Source organism: Notothenia rossii (assembly GCF_949606895.1).
Source record: "Notothenia rossii genome assembly, chromosome: 4".
Classification (NCBI taxonomy): Eukaryota; Metazoa; Chordata; class Actinopteri; order Perciformes; family Nototheniidae; genus Notothenia; species Notothenia rossii.
Genome location: NC_136902.1, coordinates 42,494,167 through 42,516,971, shown reverse-complemented (window position 1 = coordinate 42,516,971; position 22,805 = coordinate 42,494,167). Strand labels below are relative to the sequence as shown.

At 39.5% G+C, this 22,805-nt stretch overlaps 1 protein-coding gene across 4 annotated transcripts; it reads left to right on the top strand.

Moving 5' to 3' along the window:
* Positions 1-14,549: 14,549 nt before the first annotated feature.
* Positions 14,550-18,497, top strand: LOC307037242 (uncharacterized protein). 4 transcript variants are annotated; one of them, XM_079678026.1, is made up of 10 exons: positions 14,550-14,868; positions 15,868-15,920; positions 16,042-16,138; positions 16,239-16,397; positions 16,644-16,868; positions 17,045-17,181; positions 17,263-17,353; positions 17,487-17,819; positions 17,933-18,098; positions 18,307-18,497. In XM_079678026.1, the coding sequence occupies exons 6-10, from the start codon at positions 17,141-17,143 to the stop codon at positions 18,480-18,482; spliced, it is 807 nt and encodes a 268-aa protein (XP_079534152.1). In that variant the 5' UTR covers positions 14,550-14,868; positions 15,868-15,920; positions 16,042-16,138; positions 16,239-16,397; positions 16,644-16,868; positions 17,045-17,140; the 3' UTR covers positions 18,483-18,497. The 4 variants fall into 4 exon arrangements, with proteins under 4 accessions (XP_079534152.1, XP_079534149.1, XP_079534150.1 ...); XM_079678023.1 differs by having other exon boundaries at positions 17,260-17,353; XM_079678024.1 differs by lacking the exon at positions 14,550-14,868 and adding an exon at positions 15,529-15,589 and having other exon boundaries at positions 17,260-17,353.
* The last annotated feature ends 4,308 nt before the right edge of the window (positions 18,498-22,805 follow it).

The following is a 22,805-nucleotide window of genomic DNA, read 5'->3' as shown; positions in this document are numbered from 1 at the left end:
GCGTGTCGCCTGGCAGGACAGGAGAGTGTGTGCACCAGTCTGCCTTGATCTATGAATGCATGTCCGTGACACTCACTGCTGCCCACAGCTGTTTTATAGAAGGGAATTCCTTCACTTCATGAAAGTGTTTTAACCACACACACCTCTACACAAACATGACGGGTGTTATTTTCCCCATAAGGAACAAGTCGCTGCAAATTATCCCGCTTATTACACGGCCAAATTCTCAACAAAGTAACGACATGACTCCCAATATTAATTGAAATGCTTTTATGGATTTATAAAATGTTTTTATTGATTTAAAAAATAGTTGTATGTATTGGTTTAAAAAATAGTTGTATGTATTGATTTAAATTGACATGCATCCGCTAAGAAAAATAGTCCGTTGTTACAGTTTTTTAAACAGTCTGAATGAAACGGCAGCTCTCAGCTGTGTATTTACAAAACTAATGGCCCATCAACCACAGCTCTCTCCCCCCCTCCCCCCTTGATCTTTCTTCTCCAGCAGCTGAATTAACGGTAGGTTACTCTGAGTGACAAGCTTACAGTTAGACACAACACTGTCATTGCAAGTGACCCTCAGTTAGTTGACTTTTATGTTCAACTGCTAAATTCGTTACTGATAAAAAAGGGCTTCTACTGTATCTAATTACCTTAACACTACAACCGCCAGAGGTTTTTGTATAGGCCTACCTAAACCTGTCAAATCCCGCTATTAGAATGCAATTTTTAACAACATAGGGTGCTACATAACACACTTTCAGGAAAAGTCAGGGACTGGGAGACTTTAATATTTTATTGAAAAAAGTTACATTGCACACACACAACACACATCACACAAATTGACGCGATTGGCGTTTCTATTATTAAATAAACTCACTAATTAATGAAACCAGTTCAATACGCATTATTCTTATTCTTATCATTCTTTATGAGCGCAGAAATAGTCTTAAAATCAGATCTGTTTTTTAAATGAAATCTGACGGCAGGCAGTTAGCTCTGATCACCTATGACAAATGCGCCGCACCTAATCGCTGGCCATTCAGCCACAGACACTGTTCGAAATGGGGGGGAGCTAGGAGGAGCTTGGCTCCCCCGAAGAGGGAGGGAGCTCCCCTGAAGGCTGACTTTGAGATAAATAGGGGGAGCCCAAAACAATCGTGCATATTTGTATCACACAGATTAGAAATGTTGAGTTTCTGTAAATAACAGTTCTTGAAATAAATAATAGTTATTGTTCATTACAGTTTCTGAATATTTGTTTTATATTTGTGAATATGTCTGGGTGTTGCCATCTGTATGTGGCGGCGCTGCATTCTTACTTACGTTGCTATGGTTATGGCGGTGATGCCGGCGCGGTATTTGAAATGTTCATATTGATATTTTTTTAACTCTGGCTGTGTAATAAAAAAATATGGCAAAACGAAAACAGCCAAGCGTCACAGCTTTTGGATTCACAAGCAAAGAAGCGAAGGAGTCTAAAAATGACAACATGAACGGAAAACAACTTTTAGTTGGCCGGCTGTAAGCGGCGTTAGGGTCGAGTTTGACAGCTCCACACCGAGGGAGAGGCCTGCCAATGCGGAGCCTGAAGAGGCTTCAACAACGGCCACATCCGCCGGCATAGTGACACCGTCTGTATTAGTAGAAGAGTGTTTTTATAGCAATTGATCGCATCCGCGCTGCTGCGCCAGTCAACAGAGCGTGCGTGTGACATATTTAGTAGCAGGATGTGCTCTGAAAAATAGGGCTCCCCGAAAGCAAATGGGTAATTCGAAAACTGACAGAGCTCCCTCTATACAAATCAAACTGTAGAAGGTGTGAAAGCACCTATTGTTTTAAATAATGGTCGGAATGTGACCTGTGAGCCTTCTGAATTACCGTGGGACAGCACATTCTAAACTAAAATGTTCAATCAATAAAGTAACATCTTATCTTATCTTAATAATATCTTCATATTAATAATAATAATAAATCATACAGTATGTGTCCAAAAGGGAGCAGGAGGAAGCAAACACAAAAATATACTGCATATTAAAGCAAACGATTGTAAAGGTTAAAGTATGAGCATAACAAATAAAGAAGTGTAATGTAAACATTTACATTATAATTATGATTATTTAACATATAAAGACTATATATTATTGAATTACAAGATTAGATATACTTTAGTTGATCTAAAATATTGATGTGTTCAAATGCTCTTCAAAACACAACTGAAAGTCCATGAAACTTGTCTTTCTGTATTTGTGAATGAAGCGCCATCTCCTGGTTAAAACCTGAAATTGAAAATCTGGCAACGCCCTCTTGGAAAATAGTGGGAGGGCTTAACATTCCTCTATACTGGTCTTTGGCAGGCCGTAGGCAGGAAGCTGTAAGCTGGAGTCCGAAAATCAGTGCTACATCTGTACATTAGTAAATACCTTGTGAAGTATTCACAATATAACTAATCCTCTCTAGGATATGAAATCCATTCATCTTTAACCAGATACTATTTCCCTATTTATTTTTAGTTCATGATAATAATGGTATAACGTCCACACGTTTACCCATAGCTAGTCACTATGTCAAGATTATCATGTGTGACATAATAATCAGATGTCTTGTTTGCCAAACAACGATATTCAACTTTAATCTTTTCAGTATTCCAGACCATCATTAAACAATCAGCCTCCTTTCTTAAACGCTTAAGCATATCGTTCTACACCACCTTCTGGTAAACTCTTGCACAGTTATGCTGTAAAATCATTGCATGATTTCTTCAGAGTCTGAACAGACTGAGACCAGCCTGTCTCTTGATCTTGTCATATTGAGAACAGTCAATGATTCATTGTCCTCTTCAGCTGTAGTCAGTGGCATGGCCCCCAAAAAGCTAGAACTGGCCCTGGTCAGTTGGCTCCAAGGAAACTCTCTCTGGCATTGGGATGTCCTGAGGGGGAAGGGACCTCTGGATCAATGTGATACAATAAGCAGACACACGTTGTCCTCTGTACAGCAGAAATCCCCCAAAACTGCAGTACCTCTTCACACCACTGTTGCCTTGACAACGAGGCACAAGCAAACTGTCAAAACCTCCTCAGAGATGCGTTCTTTGCACAGTTCTTCTGTTTGCAATGAGCAACATTTCACCAACACACTGATTCAGAGTAGAACCCAAAGGTGGCGCACAACTATCCAATGCTGCTGTAATCACAGCAAATCAGCTACTGAGAAAAACTCAATGTAAATCTCTCCCCCAGCGGGTTACAAAATAAAACAGCTGAGTGTCTATATGGTCAGGAATGCTGAAACATGTGAATGTTAAACCCATTAATGGTAACAGTCTTCCTATTCTTCATTACTTCAGTTCTCAGTTAATAGGCAAAACAAAGACACCTTTCTTAACCACTATAGATTCATCTTTTATCTACTTGCTTATTCTATTCTTTTTCAAATTGTTTATCTAAGTTGTGTGTTACAAGCATGGTTAGATTTGTAACAGAATACAAAACTAACTGTATTCACCGCTATATATTTAAAACAAGTAATCTGACTACAGTTAATGAATATATTTTTGGAACACTTAAAGGAATTATTACAAAATGTAATCTTCATTATTACTAAAGCTGTAACCTAAATAAATCATCACGGAACATTTTTCTGTCCTTATTACTTAATTGTTTCAATAAAAACTAAAAAGCATTGTGAAAACTCCCATTTTTGAGAACATCTTAACACTTTTATTCCATCTAAGCACGAATGTTTATGACAAACTTGTCCTATTAATCCCAAACGGTCTTTAATGGTATCAATTGTGAACTTTTCTTAATATTAATTTTAAATGCAACGTATGTTCTCCCCAGAACAAAGATAGGATAGTTGCAGTTGAAACGGGTTAATAGCAATTGTCTGTTAACCTAGATAAGCCTGTTGTTCTTACATCTAGTAAATATATTCTTATTTTATGTTACTCATAAAACAATATGACATTTTAGCGAATATTAGTTAACTTTATATAACCTGTACTCTCTCTATACTTCTTCAAACCATCTGACTCTTCTCCTCTCTCTCTCTACTTTCCAAAACGTCTCATTTCTCCTGTCTTTCTGTCTCACTGTGCCCTGCAGCTGCCTCCGCTCCAGTCCCTCACAAATCACCCCTTTGTGTAACTGTGTGAGATGGCTGGAGCAAAACCTCGCGCAGGACCTCTGTCATGTTTAAACATGAACAGATTCCCTCTGACAAACTTACAAAAACCTTCTTTCTACTTTTTACTCCTTCTTCATAAACTTAAAAACACCATTGTGGTGGATCGTTTACGTTTTCAGTTTCCTATCTACTTTAAACAACCATCAACTGAGAGTAACTGTATATGATAACAACTCCTAAATAACCTCACAATATATATTTCTTCCAGTGAGTTCGTTATTTCATGTCTAACAACTTCTCCTCTTTCCATGTCTTATTCTAGGTGGAAAAATCCACCTATTATATTTAATTTGAATAAAGCCTTAACTTTAATGTACTTCATATACTCAGTAAATCTATTTTTACTTTCCCCTAAGGTTACTGTATGTAATATAATTTTCCTTGAAGTATAATTAAGTACAATCCTTAGTTAATGACAAATACCATAAAATGCACAACGCAATGCAACGGTATCAATCAGTTCTCAAAGACTATATTTAAATAGCAGCAAATCATTGTTTCTTATTTATTTCAATATATCTACCACTTCAAATCACACATTGATCTGTTAATTTTCAATGTATTTCCTTCCAACTTCAGGCATTAGAGAAAAAAGCAAGCAGACACACTCCGAGCTGCTGCTGCTGCGCTCGAGAGGAAAAAGGGGGGGGGGTCTCACAGACAAATACTGACACCCCCCTCTCTCCCCCGCTGCAGCTCTCAGTCTTTTTAGGAGAAGGGGGGCTTCTTTCAACAATTAACACTTCTGCTATCCTATTATTCAATTTTTCTGCTTGAACCCACTGTTCTCGTAAGCTCTTAACTCACGCTCCTCTCGTTCAAATTCTCCCTTCATTATGACTTCGTATCTATTCATCTGACTTACTGTCTTTGTTACCAGTAAATATTCACAGAAAAAATACCCCGTACAGTCTTTTCAGCTTTTATTGTCCGATGTTTATTCCAACAAGTTTAGCGAGCCTCTCATCGCGCTTCAACACCGTCTTTCAACGATGTGACGCTGACATGGAGTCGTAACCCAGGCTTACAGAACTCTTTATCGTGACGTTTGGCTTTATAGATTCAACCCCACAGAACAAAGGATTAATGAGGTCCGGTCACTTCAAAATTGCTTTTTGAAGGTTGCGTTACTCTCCTTTGGATTTACTTATAACTCAACTTCGATTCCTATGAACCTAAGAATAGTTATTCAGATTTGTTCCGGATGCCGTCTGAAAACATGCACTGAACATCGCCCAACGAGTCTTCAGCCGTCTCCTTTCTGAAAAAAGTACGGGGCCTTTCACCTTCGTCTTACATACCTCGTTGATTCACTTTTATGTTTTATAACTTTCCTACCTATCTAAAATATGTATTTGTATATTCCACCGCAACAACTATGACACCGGAATATGTCTCTGACAACTCTAAAATGTAGTTTAGCCAATTACAGACCTTCGATAGAAACAGGCTCGCCTTTCAATTGTAGGATCCTCGTTTTAGTTGTCAGAGATTATTCTAGGCCTCTTCTCTGGACCATTTGTCCGCTGGCTGCTGATTTTCCTCTTAAAAACACTACTCATGACATCACCACGTCATGACGTCATCACGTCGGGGAAACACCATTTGTTGGGGCAGAATCTCTGCTCCGCGCCGTTCCTATATGAGCGGGTTCTCAAAAGAAGGACAAATTCAAAGCAGCAAGGATAAGGGTTAAACAATAATCTGCTTTAATGGCTAAATCATACAAATACTTCACCTAATCACGAAGCACTCTGCAGAGTACTCCGGGCTCAGGTTCTACCACCGTGTGAGACACGTCTCAGGAACGGCAAGTCAAAAACAAGAGCGCCGATCTTCAAAATGATCACAACATTTATACAGATTTCACTTCTGAGCGAGCTAGACAGTGAGTTGGCAGTGTTCCAATGGTCGGTTTCCCTTCTGGGCGGGATCCCAGGTAGTAAGTCAGTTTGTTGATTCCATCTGTTGCTTCACAGTGTATGTGTGTGTGTGTGTGTTTCTGTGTTTGTTTGTCCCTCTGCCCTTAGGCAGATCCCCCAATCAATGATTTGGAGTCATGACAGAGGACTCTTTGACAGGACAAATACTCATTCCCCCTAAACATCTTCAACACACACACAAACATCGTATCATGTATCTTATCACACAACAGTCACATGTTTTTCTCTATGAAAGCCATATGTGTAAATATCCAAACGCCAACATCCCATGACAGTCCCCGAATCACCCAACCAACATAAGTTAATTGTTCTTGTGGCTTAATTGCTTCCCTGAACTTGCCTTCACCCCAAAGTCAGCTTACTAGGAATGAATACATTTTATTGATAAGCTCAAAAGGACGTTTATCTTGTTTACTGCTGGGTGACCCAAGTCTCAAGGCCTGCAGGATGTGTAGGAGATAAATCATTAATTCTACAAGGCTTCAACTGTCTTGTATCTGAGGCACATCTCCCTTTGGGCTAATCAATACGGGTTTTAGCAATTAGCAGAGGAAGCTAGAGACTCAGGGCCCCTCCCTTGCTGGGAACTGCAAAGCAGATTTCAAAGGTCATAAAACCACCCTTTTGACTACACATGAAAAGTGGAAGAAAAGACTATTGCTTTAATTTATTATTACTAAGTAGTGGGACATTGTTTCAGGAATATATGAAAAGCCTCTCTATTATTTAAAGAGTCAAAATGTAATTTCAAATTTAACACGCACGAATATATAAGGTGACATTAAAATGAATATACCAGATTGAACTTTCCTGCCATAACACGTTACTTTAATACTTCAAATAATTCAAATAATACTTCAATTAATAATTCAAATAATACTTCAAGGGATGTGTACCGAGCCCCGGTATTAAACGGGCTCCGCCCGGGCTGGAATTATTAAAGACAGTGGTAACGTTAAGCTCCGACGTTATCTGACTTTTTATCGGTACTGGAGACATTTAAAAAATATATGTCATATGTATTATTGCTACATAAACATTATATCGCAGTTTTAGTTTAGCCAACTACGTTTCTAATATGCAATAAAACTACAACATGCGTCTATGATGTATTTTCAAGCTTTCCAATCCAGACGAGATCTCTCTCTCCGGTCTGTGTGCGAGGGGGCGGGGCAGTTTGTAAAGGTCTCCTGACTGTGTTACAGACTGTCATCCTGGTTAGTGGTTACTCTGGGTTCAGGACAGAGTGTTGTGTTGAATAATTTTCTCGTTTGTGTGTTTGTTTAAATAAATTTGGCCTTTGTTCATGTGATTGACTGATTTACTCAAGTAAAAAGTTTGATGAATTATCATCTCATGATTTGTATGATGTTTTATTTATGTTAAAGGTCACTTTGAATGATTTTAACTCATGATAACGTAGAAAAACTAATATTTTAAACTCGGGATGGTCCACATTACTTTCGGGACGGCTTAGATTGTATTTTGGGACGGTTCCGGGAGGATGGTGAAAAAAGTTAGTCGAGAGCCCTGCCCTCAGCAGCCAATTGCTGCACACGTTAAATTCCTTAAATGCCTGCTCTTCCCTCCTGTCAGCTGTCATTTCAGGTGACTACACGCAATGGTAGTTCTACATACTCCTTCTCGTGAGAAAACTGTAAGCAACATAGCTCAAGATGTCCAACTCGGACAATTCGGATCACGAACCTGCTCCGAAAGTCTTCGATCCCGGTTCGGCTCCCTTCAGCGGATTATCATCAGAGGCAGACTTCCTCATCGCCCGGCTCCTGCAGCAGGGCATCCCCACAGCCCCAGGCCTCACTCTCTCTCAGCTCCGAGAGCTCTCGGACCAGGTCTCCAGTATAGCTCCCCAGTCCGGGGCAGCAGCTCCAGTCAGCTCCCCGGAGAGATCAGGGCGAGGACGCGGCCGCAACCACGGAGGTAAAAAGGGCAGGAAGTCGAGCCCTCCAGGACCCCGGCCGCCTCCAAAATCCACCCCTTCCCAGGCTCGCCAAGCCGGGAGTGTCTCTAAGCCGCCCCTCATGGAGAGTAGCGTGGCCAGCTCCCTGCAATCCCTGGCGAGCTTCATGAGAGCTATCGATGTTCGCCTCCAGGCCCTGGAAGACTCCGTCACAGGAGCTTCAACTTCCGCTGCACTTAGAGCAGCGCTTTCTGCCTCAGTCCCGCCGGGGTTGCCGGGTCAGGGCGTCCCACGCTTTCCAGCAGCAGCTCCCCCCTATTCTCTGGCTTCGGCCCTCCCAGCCCCCCCCCTTCAGGTAGGCCTTTTATTTCCCAAGCCGCCAACATCTCCTCACGGCTCAGGTCGAAAATTCTTGAAGGGAAGGACGTCAATCTGCTCAGCCTTATTCTGCCCTCCCTGGAGTGCGACAAAGCCATCGCCACAGGAGGGAATATCACCGCCGTCTTTAAGGCCACAGACCCCAGGCTTATCAGAGACATCAGCCTAGGGCAATTCATGGTCGCTTTCAGCATCTTCCGCGATGTTCTCTGCTCCGTCTACCCTGAGAGAAGAGTAGAATTAGATGCGTACATGGCCATTATCGGCGACATTAACATGAGATATGGGAAATCTGTCTTCTATCAGTACCACAAAAGGTTTTCAAGCAAAGCAGCGCTCCACCTAGCCCATAGCAATATCCGCCCGGACTGGTCAGTGATGGACATTGAGCTGCTCGTGATGGCCACCGGCGGCCAATCTGCCATCTCCTGCAACAGCTGCGGAGCGCAGGGCCATATCGCTCTCCTCTGCCCCTCAGTGCCTTTCTCCGCGCCCAGAGCCTCGCACATGCAGTATGCTGGGAACGATAGACCAAGCCGTCAGGTGCAGACTAGATTCGAAGATAGGATTTGTTCTAACTTTAACGAAAATGTTTGCACTCACCCTTACTGTACATTTCTCCATATCTGCAGTTTCTGCAGGGATGCACACCCGAAGTCCGTTTGCCCCAGGCGCAGCCGCAGCCTCACAGTAGCTCTGCGCCAGAAACCTTGTGGTGGAAAAACATTCTGAGAAATCACCCCTCCACTCCCATTAACATTCCTCAGCTAGCAGCTACGCTTTCCACTCCCCAGATTCCACGTTCGTTGACTATCTCCTGTCAGGGCTCTCCCAAGGCTTCAGGGTAGGGGTCCTCTCATCTCCCACAGTAACTTTCGTAGCAAAAAACCTACAGTCAGCCGCTAAAGAACCCAACATAGTTTCCCAGCTCATCGACAAAGATCTTCTCAAAGAATACATAATCAGCCCTTTTAGCTCCTCCCCCTTCTCAGTGTTCCGTTCCAATCCCATCGGAACAGCCACACGCAAATACTCCGGGAAAAAGAGGCTGATTTTCGATCTATCCGCTCCCCGCTCCGGCCCATTCTGCAGCGTCAACAGTATCATCCCTGCAGCTCAGTTTTCCCTTCACTATGCCTCAGTGGATAATGCAATAAAAATGATCAAGTTCACAGGGCACGGAGCCTGGCTCTCCAAAGCGGACATTACCGATGCCTTCAAAATCATCCCCATTCATCCGTCCTTCACCTACTGGACGACTTCCTCCTCATAGATCCGCCACAGGACAGCTCAGGGATCTCACTGGCCAAGCTTAAACATTGCTTTCAGGAGCTAGGTGTCCCTCTCTCCAATGAGAAAACGTTAGGGCCCAACACACGCTTAGATTTCTGAGGCATGAAATATTATTTGAATTATTTGAAGGATTAAAGTAACGTGTTATGGCAGGAAAGTTCAATCTGGTATATTCATTTTAATGTCACCTTATATAGAATGTGTGTTAAACTTGTGATTTCTGCATTGAGTGACTTCTGCCTAGCAGACACCAAGAAGAGGCCCCTAGGGTCTCTCTGTTAATTATCAATAGTCCTTGCAATCAACAGGGGAATTCCCGGATACATTTTCAGATATAAGGCAGTTAAAGTCTTGTAGAATTAATGATTTATCTCCTACAGACCCCAAAAGAGGCCTTGAGACTTGGGTCACCCAGCAGTAAATGAGATAAAGGTCCTTTTGAGCTTATCAATAAAATGTATTCATTCCTAGTAAGCTGACTTTGGGGTGAAGGGAAGTTCAGGGAAGCCATCAAGCGATAAGAACAATTAACTTCTGTTAAAGATACATGATAGGATGTTTGTGTGTGTTGAAGATGTTTAGGGGGAATGAGTATGTGTCCTGTCAAAGAGTCCTCTGTCATGACTCCAAATCATTGATTGGGGGATCTGCCTAAGGGCAGAGGGACAAACACACACACACACACATACACTGTGAAGTAAACGATGGGATCAACAAACTGACTTACTACCTGGGATCCCGCCCAGAAGGGAAACCGACCAATGGAACACTGCCAACTCACTGTCTAGCTCGCTCAGAAGTGAACTCTGTGTATAAATGTTGTGATCATTTTGAAGATCGGCGCTCTTGTTTTTGACTTGCCGTTCCTGAGACGTGTCTCACACGGTGGTAGAACCTGAGCCCGGAGTACTCTGCAGAGTGCTTCGTGATTAGGTGAAGTATTTGTATGTTTTCCACCATTAAAGCAGATTATTGTTTAACCCTTATCCTGGCTGCTTTGAATTTTTCCTTCTTTTGAGAACCCGCTCATATAGGAACGGCGCGGAGCAGAGATTCTGCCCCAACAAATGGTGTTTCCCCGACGTGATGACGTGGTGACGTCATGAGTAGGGTTTTGAGAGGAAAATCAGCAGCCAGCGGACGAATGGTCCGGAGAAGAGGCCTAGAATAATCTCTGACAATTAAAACGAGGATCCTACAATTGAAAGGTGAGCATACAAGCCTGTTTCTATCGAAGATCTGTAATTGGCTAAACTACATTTTAGAGTTGTCAGAGACATATTCCGGTGTCATAGTTGTTGCGGTGGGATATACAAATACATATTTTAGATAGGTAGGAAAGTTATATAACATAAAAGTTAATCAACGAGGTATGTAAGACGAAGGTGAATGGCCCCATACTTTTTTCAGAAAGGAGACGGCTGAAGACTCGTTGGGGGAAGTTCAGTGCCCGTTTTCAGACGGCATCCAGGAACAAATCTGAATAATAATAGGAATCGAAGTTGAGTTATAAGTAAATCCAAAGGAGAGTAACGCAACCTTCAAAAAGCAATTTTGAAGTGACCGGACCTCATTAATCCTTTGTTCTGTGGGGTTGAATCTATAAAGCCAAACGTCACGATAAAGAGTTCTGTAAGCCTGGGTTACGACTCCATGTCAGCGTCACATCGTTGAAAGACGGTGTTGAAGCGCGCTGAGAGGCTCGCTAAACTTGTTGGAATAAACATCGGACAATAAAAGCTGAATAGACTGTACGGGGAATTTTTTCTGTGAATATTTACTGGTAACAAAGACAGTAAGTCAGATGAATAGATACGAAGTCATAATGAAGGGAGAATTTGAACGAGAGGAGCGTGAGTTAAGAGCTTACGAGAACAGTGGGTTCAAGCAGAACAATTGAATAAAAGGATAGCAGAAGTGTTAATTGTTGAAGGAAGGCCCCCCCTTTTTTCCTCTCGAGAGCAGCAGCAGCAGCCCGGAGTGTGTCTGCTTGCTTTTTTCTCTAATGCCTGAAGTTGGAGGGAAATACATTGAAAATTAACAGATCAAGGTGTGATTTGAAGTGGTAGATATATTGAAATAAATAAGAAACAATGATTTGCTGCTATTTAAACATAGTCTTAGAGAACTGATTGATACCGTTGCATTGCGTTGTGAATTTTATGGTATTTGTCATTAACTAAGGATTGTACTTAATTATACTTCAAGGAAAATGATATTACATACAGTAACCTTAGGGGAAAGTAAAAAGAGATTTACTGAGTATATGAAGTACATTAAAGTTAAGGCTTTATTCAAATTAAATATAATAGGTGGATTTTTCCACCTAGAATAAGACATGGAAAGAGGAGAATTTGTTAGACATGAAATAACAAACTCACTGGAAGAAATATATATTGTAAGGTTATTTAGGAGTTGTATTTATCATATACAGTTACTCTCAGTTGATGGTTGTTTAAAGTAGATAGGAAACTGAAAACGTAAACGATTCACAACAATGGTGTTTTTTAGTTGATGAAGAAGGAGTAGAAAGTAGAAAGAAGGTTTTTGTAAGTTTGTCAGAGGGAATCTGTTAATGTTTAAGCATGACAGAGGTGCTGCACGAGGGTAAAAGCCATCTCACACAGTTGGAGAACAAAAGAGGTTTTGATGAGAGAAGCTTGGGCCGGCAGCTGCAGGGCGCAGAGAGGAAGAGAGAGAGAAAAGTCAGATGGTTTGAAGAAGTATAGAGAGAGTACAGGTTATATAGAGTTACTACTATTCTGGAAAATGTCATATTGTTTTATGAGTAACATAAAATAAGAATATATTTACTAGATATAAGAACAACAGGCTTATCTAGGTTAACAGAAAATTGCTATTAACCAGTTTCAGCTGCAACTATCCTGTCTTTGTTCTAAAGAGAACATACGTTGCATTTACAATTAATATTAAGGAAAGTTCACAATTGATACCATTAAATACCGTTTGGGATTAATAGGACGAGTTTGTCATAAACATTCGTGCTTAGATGGAATAAAAGTGTTGAGATGTTCTCAAAAATGGGAGTTTTTACAATGCTTTTTAGTTTTTATTGAAACAATTAAGTAATAAGGACAGAAAAATGTTCCGTGATGATTTATTTAGGTTTCAACTTTAGTAATAATGAAGATTACATTTTGTAATAATTCCTTTAAGTGTTCCAAAAATATATTCATTAACTGTAGTCAGATTACTTGTTTTAAATATATAGCGCTGAATACAGTTAGTTTTGTATTCTGTTACAAATCTAACCATGCTTGTAACACACAACTTAGATAAACAATTTGAAAAAGAATAGAATAAGCAAGTAGATAAAAGATGAATCTATAGTGGTTAAGAAAGGTGTCTTTGTTTTGCCTATTAACTTAGAACTGAAGTAATGAAGAATAGGAAGACTGTTACCATTAATGGGTTTAACATTCACATGTTTCAGCATTCCTGACCATAGAGACACTTTATTTTGTAACCCGCTGGGGGAGAGATTTACATTGAGTTTTTCTCAGTAGCTGATTTGCTGTGATTACAGCAGCATTGGATAGTTGTGCGCCACCTTTGAGTTGTACTCTGAATCAGTGTGTTGATGAACTTGCTCACTACAGAAACAGAAGAAGTGTGCAAAGAACGCATCTCTGAGGAGGTTTTGACAGTTTGCTTGTGCCTCGTTGTCAAGGCAACAGTGGTGTGAAGAGGTACTGCAGTTTTTGGGGATTTCTGCTGTGCAGAGGACAACGTGTGTCTGCTGATTGTATCACATTGATCCAGAGGTTCCTTCCCCCTCAGGACATCCCAATGCCAGAGAGAGTTTCCTTGGAGCCCGCTGACCAGGGCCGGTTCTAGCTTTTTGGGGGCCCTGCCACTGACTACAGCTGAAGAGGACAATGAATCATTGACTGTTCTCAATAGGACAAGATCTTGAGACAGGCTGGTCTCAGTCTGTTCAGACTCTGAAGAAATCATGCAATGATTTTACAGCATAACTGTGCAAGAGTTTATCAGAAGGTGGTGTAGAACGATATGCTTAGTGTTTAGGAAGGGAGGCTGATTGTTTAATGATGGTCTGGAATGCTGAAAAAAATAAAGTTGAATATCCTGGTTTGGCAAACAAGACATCTGATTATTATGTCACACATGATAATCTTGACATAGTGACTAGCTATGGGTAAACGTGTGGACGTTATACCATTATTATCATGAACTAAAAATAATGAGGGAAATAGTATCTGGTTAAAGATGAATGGATTTCATATCCTAGAGATGGTTAGTTATATTGTGAATAATTCACAAGGTATTTACTAATGTATTTTGAAGAACACATCACAAGAACACAAGTCCAGTTTTGTTTTGTTTTTAGATTAAATTGTCCATTAAAAAACTGTTCAGCTTAGGTCTAGCTTTAGACTTTGATAGTAAAAGAGTATTTAGGCTTATTTTTTATATATCTGACATTTTTTAAATATGTTGGGTATTCACTAGATAGAAAGATGGCATTACTCTCCATTTGTTAAGAACATTTCTGAAGATTAAATATTTGTTTCATTTCTAATATTCCTATTTAAGACGTAATTTTAGAGTAACAAGGCTGATGCTGAAATTGGAAAATATGTTAGTGGTTTGCATGATGTAAACAAAAAAAAAAGGTTTTGTTTGTTCAACCTCCAGTTAGATCTGAAAAAGTAATAATGATTGATTTGGCCAAAGCTTAGTTTAACATCCTAAACATCTGAAGAAAATGGTGCTGCGAACTCGAGAAAGACTTTGTTGCATTGGTTGACATCAACACAATGATGTCACTAGTACACAGCAAATTGAGAAGTGTTAATATTTTGGTGTTGGTGAAATTTAAACAAGAGTAGAGTTAAATATACTCCTGATAGAGTTAAATCCCTTATATTTAACTCTCATTAGACAAATAGTTGGTGTTAAAAACGAGTGTCAAAACGAAATATCTATAAATCAAATCTGTAAGTGTAATTGTAGTACATTAACTCTGAACGTTTAACTCTTAACTCCAAACCTAACACCTTAAGTGTAAATTAACGTATCACCACGCCCCCATCGCCGTAGCACTAGCCACTTCAAACCAGAGTCTTGCCATGACGGCTAACTGCTCCCTGACATTGTTCGGTAAGTAAATTAAAATCATTTCTGTTAATGTTGTGTTTTGTTATTGGTATTTCTCTTAGTTCGCTAAAACTTCCGTTTTCATGACAAAAGTGTGATATACTATTTTCCTGTGTTATAAGACAGGCGAGTCACCGCTAAGATAAGATGTGTTTGGCTTGTGGGCTTTTAGCATTAAGCTAGAGTTAGCACTAGCTAACCAAGCCGAAAAAACGTATAACCAAACAAACATAACCTTTATGTGAATGCAGGCACCGAGTGGGAACGTTATATCGGTAGTATTATATTTAATGAGATCCCTGTTTTGAAGGCTTGCGTTTATTTGCTAATGAATCATAGAAACTTGCAAGACTACATCAAAGGTTAATGTTACTGGTGCATCTAGGCGCCTTCACACCGGAGTAATTTACCCGTTTAGTTCCGATAGTGCCTTGAATTTTGCGTTCACACCAAAAAGAGAACTTAGTTCAGAGAACTTTTACCCCCATTTTTAGTGCCTGCTAGAGAGGTGGTACTATCCTGGGGAGAAAAAAGTACCAATTTCGATTGTCTGGGCGAAGTGCAAACCACGCCCCGTAAAACTCTGAACAATTTAGCCGCCATTGTATTTGCCGGCATTAGCATTAGCATTAGCATTAGCCCCGCGCATCAACGGAGAGAGAGTACAAAATAAAACATGGGAGCGGTGGAGATGAGGAGGTGTCGGCGTTCTGGCGATTTACTCGTAAGGCTTCAGTAGAAGCTGCTGGAAGACTCCCAGCAGCTTCTACTGGTGGCAAATAATTTATCGTCACAGCATTACAGCTTTTTTACGATGATTGAGCTATATTTTTCTTTTAGGTGTTCTGCATTCAATTTGGCATTGCTTTATTACCTATTTTATCTCTTGCATAGATCACCTACAGTGTTGTACTTCAGAGTATTCAATTATTTTGTGTGACATCTTACATGTTTAGGTGCTGTCTTTTGTATAAAAATAACAAAAGCTTGTTTGTGTCTAAGGTTGCTTTTGAAAACGGCAGATGGATTAATATCTTCTCTTCGCAATTATTGTGGTAAGATACATTATATGATATAATGTATGTGATGTCTAACAATGATTGTTCATTTATTCATTGTAATTACATAACATTGTGTAGAAAGCTACTTCTCATTAACTTACTAAAATGTATACAGAAAATGCTGGCAAAGGTGGAATATGGAGGAGTCCAGAAATACATTAAAGTTCCACAAATTGATGAAAACTTTGATTTTCTCCGGTTTCTTCAAGAAGGTTTGTATCTATATTATAATTGTAAACGTAAGTCACTAAAAAAGGTCAATTTGGAAGTCTAAATGACATGGTATTGTCATTTATTTTTTATATCTCCCAGTTACAGACAAATTTAGTCTGGAGTCTCAACTTCTAACTGAAGGCCTGCTCAATCTGACTAATACATCAGATACTGAGGTTGATGCCGACATATTTGATGAACTGATTAAATCAGGGGTCCGAAACTTCAAGGTTGGATTCCGCCAGTATCCAGTAACAGGTACGGTTGTTAAATAAAGGTTTGGAAGATTTGACTCAGTCTTTGTTTAATATGGATGCATCAATATTACTTCATGTCTACAACTGATACTTTCTCATACTGTACCAACACATTTTTAGGAAATAGTTTGAAATTATGTGTTAATCAACAACATTTTATTTACATTTAAAAAAATATTTTTTTTACATATCATAACATCTTAACACTTTTTTTATTCTTCTTTTATTCTCCTGTGTCAATTTTTAGATCTCGAGGTTAATTTTGTAGAAGACGAATCAGACTCATCAGTGTTGCCGGACCTAACAGCATCAGCTGATTCAATCCTCGATCTTACAGCATCACCAGCTTCATTGCCGAACCCTACACCATCACCATCTTCCTCCATTTCATCTGATTCGACTGTTATCCTCTCATCGAAAAAATAACAGAAAGAGGGGTCCAGGAGAAGTGGATCGTGAAGAATCAAGACAGGTAAACCTTGAAATCCTATATAACTGTCTCAAATGTTTAGATTAGTAAACAATTATACTATGATCATGCAACGTATACTCTTTTTTTGTAATATTGTAATAAAAAACGTACTTACCTAGAAATATTTAATTTGCTTAATCATTAACCCTAATATTTTGAAAAAAAACGTTTGGCAGAAGGTTGATACGGTTTTGAAGTCCAATCCAAAGGGTGAAGAAATCTTCAAAGAGTATGACAAAACCAAAACTCTGTCAGATGCCACACGTAGACAGATGATAAACATTCTGGTTGCAGAAATGACAGAATCCTATGGGTAAGAAATCACAAAAAATGACTAAGAAAAACCCAAATGGATCAGACACAAATGTAATAATAATTTTGTTTTTAAAAGAAGGATTCCACCCACAAGTGTGCGAACCAGTTATGCCCTGGGAATTGTGACCCTTTTCCCATATCTCCAAGATCCATACTCCAAACATGGATATGTAAGTTTTAAGCTCTCCTTGAAGTCTGTAAACTGTGTTGTTGTAGTACTTATGTCATTAGACCATGATTCTGATTAATATTTGATATATATTTCTTATTGTGATTTGTTCGTGTGAATGCTTGTGTGAGCAGGAGCATTACTATGACCCTGATGCCAATACTGGCTATCTCGCTTGGAGACTGAAGACAGTCCAACGCAACACCTATGACGGCTTCCGTGGGCGCTCCAGGCCTAATTTCAAGGACGGCCCAACAACTGAAAGAGAATCTCTGTTGATTGGTGAGCAGCTCTTCGGTGAGGAGTGCAGGGAGGCTCTCTCAATAATTCGACATTCAACAGACAAAGGTGTGGTCAAAGACAAGATGAGAGCCACCTTTGAGTACAGACAGAAGCTGATTCATGACCAGGATGCAACATCTTCAGTCTTAGACGTCTTCCATCGTTTCCTTGACATACCTGAATTGGTAAGTAAATGTAAAGATTATTAAACTGTATTTTGAATATTTGAAAACAGATTCCTTAAAAATATCAAGTACGTTTAAATAACTTTTTTTATGGACATGGTCTTTGTTTAAAGATTGACCAGGATTTTTCCATGATGTTTGGTGACGAAGTATCCAGGAAGTTCCTGGCAAAGTGGCCATCATATTTCAAGAACAAAGTCATTGCAGAATGCCAGAGTCTTCCCTCAAATCTTCATGTTGAGGAGCTGCTGGCAGCTTTTGACCCTGAGAACGACTTTGGTAAATAATAACAGTTGTGTTTTTAAGATAAAGAAGTTGCCTGTTTAATAAGTTAAATATATAACAGTAGCCTCAACTACAACTCAAGTAGGAACCCTAGAAAAATTATAATTTTCAAAAATGATTCACCTCTATGGTCCCTTGATTATTGACTGCAGCTTCAATTTATATATTTTTTCTAATACTTTCTCCTCTGTTTATTTTCAAGGCTGGGATGGTGACATTTCAGCTCTCCTGTTGCTATTGCATCTCCTGCCCCCAACGCCCAGAGGCCATAAAAAAACTGCCAAGATAAGCTCAGCACAGGCGGCAAACCATCTTGTAAGATTTCTTAAGGTATGTACCATTAGATTTTTTTTTTTTGTGTGCTGTGGTTGTATGTAAGATGTGTTGCAGTTGCAGTTTGATATAAGACTGCAAGAATAAATCTTACTCCTCACTTACTGCATTTGTCATTCAATCTACAGCAGGGACCCAGCCTCACCACATTCCTGGAGAAAGTTGAAGCAAGACAGCCCTTCCTCCTCTGCATTGGTGAGCAAAGGAAGAAAATCCAGAGGTTCGTCATCGTTGTGGACCACAAACCCATACCATGCAACGCTCAGACATCGGTGGCTGCTTTTGATGCCCTTTTCAAAGCTCACTATGTCTTCAGCCTTTCTTATGATGAAGCTCTCTCCAATTTCTACATCTTCATCCAAACAACGGTGTACAACATCGATGTTGGTAATGCAAAGGAAAGCCCACGAGTCAAAGAACTAAGAGCACGACTACTGCGTGAGTAACAGCCAATTCACGAAGACAAGTTCAACAAGTTCAGAGGACAGTTCCAAAAAGTGCCTGAGCATGTTTACATGCTTTGTTTGTAAAACGCACCACAACAATTGTTCAGTTCTTTGTCAACATTTGAAATTTCAGCACGGCTTATATCCTGCAAAAAGCTTGCGTTTAAGATGTGGAGAACAAGGATGTCCTTCCTCTTTTTGCACATACAATGGCTTCAGAAAGCACCTTAACAACGTACATCACCATGATGAGCAGGTCAATACTAACCAAGAAGTGATCACACAGACACAAAGACATTTTGAGATGGAATCAAGTGAGCAGCCAACAACTTCTGCAGCCATGTTACAGGTCCCCCCTGTTATCACACAGACATCGCTTGATAACATGTGCGGATCTATTGTTTCTCACTTACAAGCTTCTGGTATTTCTGAAAGCACCGTCCAAACAATAGTTTCTTCAATGGAGGAAGTTGTCAATGATGTTCAAAATCAAGCACGGGAAGCAGTTCTTCAAACATTTTCTCCTCAAACTATGGAGTCAGGCATTTATGAGAAAATAGAGCACAGTTTAAATCAATTAGATAATCAATTTTCAACCTTGAACACAGTGACAAAGAGAGACAAATATTTCTATGAAAAATGGGAATTAGTTGAGCCTAAAGAATTTATCCTTGGTGTGCGATTGGATACACGTAGGGATAGAACTACAGGTGTCTATAGTCAGATTCCTGTAACAGACAAATACATGTATGTACCGATTTTAGGTACCATAAAATCTATTTTGAAAAACAGTGAGATAAGAGAATGCTTCTTGCAAGACAAATGCAGTGAAAAGGGGACTTACAAAGACATTAATGATGGGTCATATTTCCAAAATCATCCTCTGTTTTCACAACTTAGACATGCTCTACAGATTTTGCTATATTACGATGACTTTGAAACCGCTAACCCATTAGGTTCTAAGAAGGGGATCCATAAACTTGTTTGTGTTTATTTTACGTTAAAGAACCTTACACCAAAGTTTAACTCTGCGCTTATGAATGTGCATCTTGCAGCTCTTTTTTACACCCAAGATCAAAAAAAATACGGATTTGAAGCAATACTCAAGCCTCTGATTGATGATCTTAACATTTTAGAAACAGAAGGAATCAAACTTCCATTTATTGAACAACCATTGTTTGGGTCGGTATTTCAAGTGACAGGCGACAATCTCGCTTTAAATGGCTTGCTGGGCTTCGTCGAGTCTTTCAACGCAACAAACTGTTGCAGGTTTTGTTTAACAAACAAGAAAGACTTTCAGTCTGTGTTCACTGAGACTGATCCTGGGCTGATCCTGCGCTCCAGAGAACTTCACGTTGAACATTGTAATGCATTAAGTGAAGATCCTGCTCTACCTTCCATTTATGGTGTTAAAACATCTTGTGTGCTCAATTCATTGCAGTATTTTCATAGCACTGACAATTTTGCAGTTGATATAATGCATGATTTGTTAGAGGGTGTTGTACAGTATGAGCTAAAGCTTTTCTTTCAGTACCTAATGAAAAATGGTTACATCTCTTTGAATGCACTGTCAGACAGGGTACAGAGTTTTAACTATGGTTACCTGGAACGTAAAAACAAACCAAGTGCTTTAAAACTGGATGACAACAGCAAGCACTTAGGTTTAAACGCCATTCAGTCATTGTGTGTTCTCCGCAATACCCCACTTATCTTTGGCGATGTGGTTGAAAGAGAAAATAAGTATTGGAACCTTTTGTTGCAAATAGTTAATATTGTTTTCTCCCCTATCCTGACTGATGGAATGATAAGTTACCTAAAACATTTGATCTGTGACCACCACAACATGTTCAAAGTGTTGTTTCCTGATAAGAAATTGATTCCCAAACACCACTTAATGATTCACTATCCGAGATGTATTAAAAAAATTGGCCCTCTTATCCATATGTGGTGTATGCGATTCGAAGCAAAACATAATTTTTTTAAAAGGTCTGTAAAAAAAATCAAAAACCTTACAAAATCTCTTGTTAAGCAACACCAGCGGCAAATGGCTTTTTATTATGAAAACTATTATTTTAAAAGGTTTGAGATTGGTCCTTTAAAAATGAAAACAATAAATAGCTTGGAAGGTGCAGAATCACTGTGTCAGATGTTGCATTTAGATGCATTTTCAGAGGTTTCAACTACAAGATGGGTCAAAAATTATGGCACTGAATACCAAATTGATCTATACATATGCACTGGAACATTCCATGACCTACCTGTGTTCATGAAAATACGCAACATCATCATTCATGAGCAGCGTGCTTTCATAATTGGTTGCACTGTTCACACGCTGTACTTTGATGATCACTTTCATGCCTACTGTATAGAGGACCAAAGCAATGAACATGCTGTTATTTGTATTGACCAGCTCACCTATGTTAGACCCTTTGATAGGCAATACTCTAATGAAAATGAGAGAGCATACATTGTTCCATATTGCTGTGTATTTTGAAATGTATTTTAAAATGCTTTTGTGTCAAAAGCATTTGTTTGTATATGTTTGAAAATAAATCTTGTTTCAAACAACTTTAGCCTAATTTATTTTTTTAGTAATTGTTATACTTTATTAGAGCTTTATTTACACTTTATAGTGTTGATATATGAGTAACACTTTCATAGTTAATAAACTATTCTGTGAGAGAGTTAATATTTAACACCATGCAAGTGTTGAGAAAAACTAACACTGGTTAGTGTTATGAAAGAGTTACATTTTAACTCCATATAGAGTTAATAATTACTCTGAATAGTGTTAAGAAACCAACTCTTTAAAAAGAGTTATATTAACTCTATGTGGTGTGGACCCATATAGACACTGTCAAAGTGTTGAAATCAAATCTGACAGTGTTCACTTGGGGATGCTCATTTTGCTGTGTACAACTCCAGCTAGTAGAATATTAAAGTCTCTGCAGAGCACGACACATGGCCAAAAAGACTGAGACCAAATGACCTTTGACCCTGACTGACAGTGTGAATGAAATGTCTGCATGTGATCAGTGCAACTGCATGATTCTAAAACAATGACTAACCAAGTATGTTTTTGGACTAACACATTATTCTGGAGCTCCAAGGGAAACGAGAGGTTTCCTAAAAAATGTTGACATGTTTCTAATATTGATTGAGTTATAACAGGTAACACAGATGCAGAATCAGTGGCCAAGGGGCTACTGAGAGAGGTAATTCCAGAATGAGAATGAGAAGGTGAACTGTGATGATGAAACAATTTTGTAACAGGTATTAAAGTAACTGAGGTTTGAAATGTAAAAAGAACATATTACAGCTAAGTTAAAACCTAGTAATGTATTGAGATAGAATTTAATTTAGACAACATCTTGTAACTAGCCTGGTAAAGAAGTAAAACCCGGACTTCCGGTTTACACATGAGGCGATAAGCAGCTAAGAAGAAGAGCTCCCGGCCAAATAAGTTCAAAAGGAAGAAAACCCCAATAAATGTGATTCGAAATTGGAAGAATAGGTCATGAGCAAATTAGTAAATAAGAAAGGAATGGAGAAAAAGACAAAAGCCGGAAAACAGCCGGGAGAGATGCAGGTCCAGATGGAACACAGTCAGCCGCTAACGGCTAACGCTAAAGCTAGCAACGACGAGCAACCTAGCTGGGTGTCGGCGCTGCAGACTAGCTTAGATGCCATGCGGGATAAACTCGAGAAAGCCCATTACAACATGGATGCTAAACTGGATCAAATTGGCAGCCGGATGGAAGAAAATCTAAGAGGAGTACGTGAAGAAATGGGACAACTGAGAGAATATATGGACAAACACGGAGAAGATATGAAGCAAGTGCTTGATAGCTTCAGAGAGGAAACAAATAGAAAATTAGAGACCGCCGAGGCGGAGATGCGGGCCCAAGAGAAGGATATGGAG

Coding starts and splice junctions, on each gene's coding strand:
- LOC307037242 (XM_079678023.1), top strand. CDS start 17,141: ATGATAAACATTCTGGTTGCAGAAATGACAGAATCCTATGG. Junction 17,182..17,259: donor GAAATGACAGAATCCTATGG/GTAAGAAATCAC, acceptor TGTTTTTAAAAG/AAGGATTCCACCCACAAGTG. Junction 17,354..17,486: donor CATACTCCAAACATGGATAT/GTAAGTTTTAAG, acceptor TTGTGTGAGCAG/GAGCATTACTATGACCCTGA.